General features: G+C 39.1%; 1 protein-coding gene across 1 annotated transcript in view; it reads left to right on the top strand.

Annotated features, from left to right (window-relative positions):
* Positions 1–1708: 1708 nt before the first annotated feature.
* Positions 1709–5000, top strand: part of LOC135199932 (uncharacterized) — a 169738-nt gene continuing 166446 nt past the window's right edge. Inside the window, 1 exon segment of the mRNA XM_064228055.1 lies at positions 1709–2112. Coding sequence (XP_064084125.1) covers positions 2099–2112 — 14 coding nt within the window. The 5' untranslated portion in view covers positions 1709–2098.

Genomic DNA, 5000 nt, shown 5'->3' with positions numbered 1-5000 from the left:
TTCTTGATCATTAGCCAATTTTATTAAGTTCTTGATCACTAGCCAATTGAGAAAATTATTACGACAGAACTGATTCCTATCCAACCCCTCTCTCCACCTACCCCCCTAATAACCCCCCACCCACACACCCCAGCCCTCCCCCCACCCCGTAGAAAACAGTTCATGGGTAACAAAAACTTATTTAGGACCTATTTTATAAAATTAAAGAGTTATGTCACCTCTCTTTTTCCTGTCGTTACGCGCACGCGTACTTTCACACGTAACATTGTGACGCTGGCAAGACGCCGAAGTTTGATGGGAGTCAAATGACTTGATTACCTGGGAAATAGCGGAGTTTTTTTTTTTTTTTTTTTTTTCCAACGAATTTAGGTCAGACTCGTCAGCCAAATGAAATGTGACATTTCTGTCAACGTCACTGCTGTTTGCTGGAGCGTAGATAGAGAAGCCTCGGCTTCATTGGGATAGAATAGAGCCAGTTGTCCTGATATAAGATGGGAAAAGGTACATAGGTCGTAAATAAATGCATAACAAGGAGCTGACCGTTATCACCGGCAGTGTTGATCTACCAAAGACGTTTTGACGCCAGATGACGTGAACAAATCAATCGGTGTTTTTCCTCGTCAGTATCTTCGGAGTGTCTTTTTCACTTGAAGATTCAGGATACCTGAAACTGTCAATATCTTGTTGGGGAAGGATCACAATCACCTGAACTCTTTAAAACAGAATTTATTCACGATGGGCCGTTTTGGGAAAGTTTGCCATTTTCCTCCAAACCTTGAAGATGGATTCTTGTTTGTGAATGTTTCAGCATCCGCAGAATAAGTTACGAAAAAATATTTTTCCAGCTCTAAACTCCTGAAAGGAAGTGGCAAGTACCAAGAGCCTGTGTTGGCAGAAGGCCATAAAAAAAAAAGCTAGTTTGCCCTGAAAAAAAAAAACAACAACTCCGGATGGCTCTGAACTCCTGAAACGAAGTAGTAAGTAGCAAGTGACTAGTGCTGCCATAAGGCCACTTAAAAAAAAGGAGCCATTCAGTTTGCCCTGAATAATAACAAGCTCTTCAGATTGTTCTGAACTGCTGAAACGAAGTACCAAGTACCAGTGACCAGTGCTGCATAAGGCTACTTAAAAATAAGCCATTCATTTTGCTCTGACTAAAATTAAGCCCTTAAGATTGCTCTGAACTCTTGAAACGAAGTAGCAAGTAGCAGAAACTAGTGCTGGCGAAAGACCATTAAAAAAAAAAACTCAAGTTTGCTCCTGGCCCCTGAAACGGAGCAACAAGTAGCAAGAGTCAACGCTGGCAAAGGGTCAGCTGAATCAACGCCATCTTAAATGAAGTGTCTCTTAGAAGTGTCTCAGATTTCCTTTAAACCTCAAAAATAGTTTTTTTTTTTTTTTGAAAACCGAAAACTTTATCATTCAAAATAAAATGCTGACGATCTGCGGAGCGTTCCCATCTTCCTCCGGGCCTCTGGAATAGTAAGTGTTCGTCCGGGGAAGGTCGTCGAAGGACTTGGCATGTGTGTGTGTGCGTTCGTTCGACTGCCATTCGTCCTCCCCCGGGGACGGGACGAACCTATGAACAGCGAGCGGCTGGCAGTGAAAGCTGTAGTGTAGAGAGAGAGAGAGAGAGAGAGAGAGAGAGAGATGATAGCAGAAGAGAGGAAGGAGGAGGAGGCGGAGGAGGAGGAGGAACGGAGCCAAGCTAGAAAGAAGAGAGACCTCAGTCTTCCACCAACATCTGCCCGTAGTAGGAGCAGAGACTTGTAGCTCCTTGCTACTCGCGACTTGATTGAGATAGATAGAGAGGTAGCGAGAGAGAGAGAGAAGGAGCGAGAGAGCGCGAGCGTGAATGAGAAAGAGAAAAAATAAGGAGGGATAGATTGACTTTGAATTAATAGTGATTAAATAGTGTTTTTGTCAGTGTTCGAAGAGAAAAATATTATTTTGGAAGAAAAAACATATTAACGACGAACTACAGTGCCATATTTATCTTTTAATTATCATTATTTATGATTCCGTTTGTTTCTTTCTTTAGTCATTATTTTAAGTGATCTTATTCTTCCGCTGGTTTTACCTCGTCCATTGCGTCAACATGAGAACCTTTTGGTAAGTACTAGATTTTCGTTTTTATGTACCATATATATTAGTGTTTATATTTATATATATCTCTATATATTTATATGTATAATATACATAAAATATTATATATATATATATATATATATATATATATATATATGATATATAATATAAACATATATATCATAAAGTGTACTTTTACGATACATTGAACTTATTTTAAGTGGAATTAGGTAACAACATTAATGTTTATACTTAAAATTTTTTTTAAATTTTTTTTCCATGTTAGCATAAAGTTAAACCTGCACACATACATACACATACATACATTCAGAAAGAGAGAGTGAGAGTCAGAGGAGGAGTGAGAGTGTCATGCAACAGGTTAGAGAGAGATATATATGAATAAAAGATGCTCGTGGAGGTCATTGTCGTTGCCATCAAAACACCAAACCTAATAGGTGCCACGAAAAGTGCCACACTTCCTTGACCCCAAACCGGAGACACTTTTATCGATTCAGCCGAAGCTCTGGGGTGGATATCTCGCCTCTTCGTTGGGGTTCCTGCCGAAAATCCTTACAAGGAAGTGTGCACAGAGACTTTCCCTTGGTCCACCTCATCCCTCCCCCCCCACATCCCTCTCGCCGTACAACCAAATCCTGAACGGAGAGAGAGAGAAAGAGAGAGCTTGGCACTTGAAAGAAATAATTGGTATTATATATAATATATATATATATATATATATATATATATATATATATATATATATATATATATATAACAAAGCGAAACAAAATATTCCTGGAATTTCGAGTTGTTCAGCAGTTGGGAAGAGAGAGAGAGAGAGAGAGAGAGACTGGCACTTGCACTTTAGAGCAGTTTGTAGGGGATAAGTGAAATGGCGATTATTAGATAATTCAACAAAGTGGAACAAAGTAAAGCAAGGAATTTTGAGTTGTTTAACAATTGAGAAGATATGCGGTTAAAGAGAGAGAGAGAGAGAGAGAGAGAGAGAGAGAGAGAGAGAGAGAGAGAGACTGGCACTTACAGTTATCACTTAACCACTGCAAAGAAGTTTGTAGGGGATGAGGGAAATGATGGTTAGTCAATATAAAACAACTTATGTAAGTGGTCTAGTGATGTTTAGCTACTGGGGAAGATAAGTGACCTGGGATGTTTAAAGTATAGTGAACGGCTGCTGCTGTTTGCTGGCCGAGTGGAATAGCCTCTCTCTCTCTCTCTCTCTCTCTCTCTCTCTCTCTCTCTCTCTCTCTCTCTCGGCGAGCCCTTTACTCTCGATTTCTAACGAGATGCGATGCCGAGTTCAAGTCGGAGATGGGGGTCGGAATTAAGAAAGTGATTTTGGTGTGTTACGCATTGTGATGAATAGGGGCGGTGGATACTGACCCCCCCCAACCCCGCACCCCCTAAGATTGTGACGCATGAGAACATTATTCTGGCCGACAATTAATCCAATGAATCGAAGAATGAGAATCGAAATTGATCGTTATTCTGTAGGGAAATCATGGCAAAGGAATTTCGACTGACATTACCGAGGCATTTTGCCATTAAAGTTCTTGCATAAACGTATAATGGACGGATGGTCTTTTTTCTGGTTTGTCATGAGATTACGACAAAATTACTTTCATTTTTCATCCAAAACTGGATGAAAATGTATGAGATTTGGCTAATCGAATTCAGCTCGTCAGAGATTAGAGATGTTTTGTGTTCAAGGCAAGATTCATTATGAGTGTCTTGATATTTTTTTCATGAAGAATTATCTTTACAAGATGCTTCAGAAAATAAAAGATAGAAAAGTTATAAAACATTTATTAATACTTTCTAAGTGATCTCAAATATTTATTTCACGACAAGATTCATCATGAGTGTCTTGACATTTTTTTCCATTCCTATAAGTTCAGAACTTATAGGAATGGAATTAAAACCAAAATACAACTTACTTCAGCATAGAACTCGTTTTAAGTCATAAAATTTTTTAAAGTTCTCGTGACTTAGTATTTGTAAGAGATTAGGATTTGTTGTAAATTCTTGTAGGTTGTAATTTATTATTAGGAATATGTAGAATTTTACAGATCTGGACTTGTTATAAGTTCGTGCTTATTTCAAGTTCTTGCATCTTGGGATTTGTTATATATTGTGACTTGTTACGAGTTATTGTGACTTAGGATCTGTTATTTGGGAGAGTAATCAACAGGTTTTTGTTGCTCAGGACTTTGTTACAACTGGATTATTTTATGGTCTGGACTTCTTCTAAGTTTTGTATTTATTGCAAGTTCTTGCATCTTGGGATTTGTTATATATTGTGACTAGTTACGAGTTATTGTGACTTAGGATCTGTTATTTGGGAGAATAATCAACAAGTTTTTGTTGCTCAGGACTTTGTTACAAGTTGAGAATACTTCCAAGTTCTGTGAGTGTTTAGTTATCAGCCTCATTCATCTCCCAACCTTCGACCTGCGTTCTTATTTAATAGGGGCATCAGGAGAGAGAGAGAGAGAGAGAGAGAGAGAGAGAGAGAGAGAGAGAGAGAGAGAGAGAGAGAACACGCCCTTTCACGTGTCTGATCGATGGTGGAGTTCCCACAAGGCGGTCAACAACTCTCTCTCTCTCTCTCTCTCTCTCTCTCCTCTCTCTCTCTCTCTCTCTCCAGTCGAATTTCCCGTCTGACACGAGCGTCTGTGTACCAGCATAATTCTAACCAAATATGGTGCTCATACGTAATTAATGTAATTAGTAGCATTACCGTAAAGGTTAGGGTAATGAACCCTTGCGATTATGACAGAGCGTTAAAAATTCAGCATCATAATTAAGATATGGGCTTTACGATCACCAGCGTAAAGTGTTGCACCTGAACTGGGTTGCATAAGTCGCAGGAAAGCGGTAACATAAATTTAAAG

The sequence above is a fragment of the Macrobrachium nipponense genome, chromosome 23, assembly GCF_015104395.2.
Source record: "Macrobrachium nipponense isolate FS-2020 chromosome 23, ASM1510439v2, whole genome shotgun sequence".
Taxonomy (NCBI): domain Eukaryota; kingdom Metazoa; phylum Arthropoda; class Malacostraca; order Decapoda; family Palaemonidae; genus Macrobrachium; species Macrobrachium nipponense.
The sequence above is the reverse complement of the archived record's forward strand: the minus strand, read 5'-3'. Positions and strand labels throughout refer to the sequence as shown.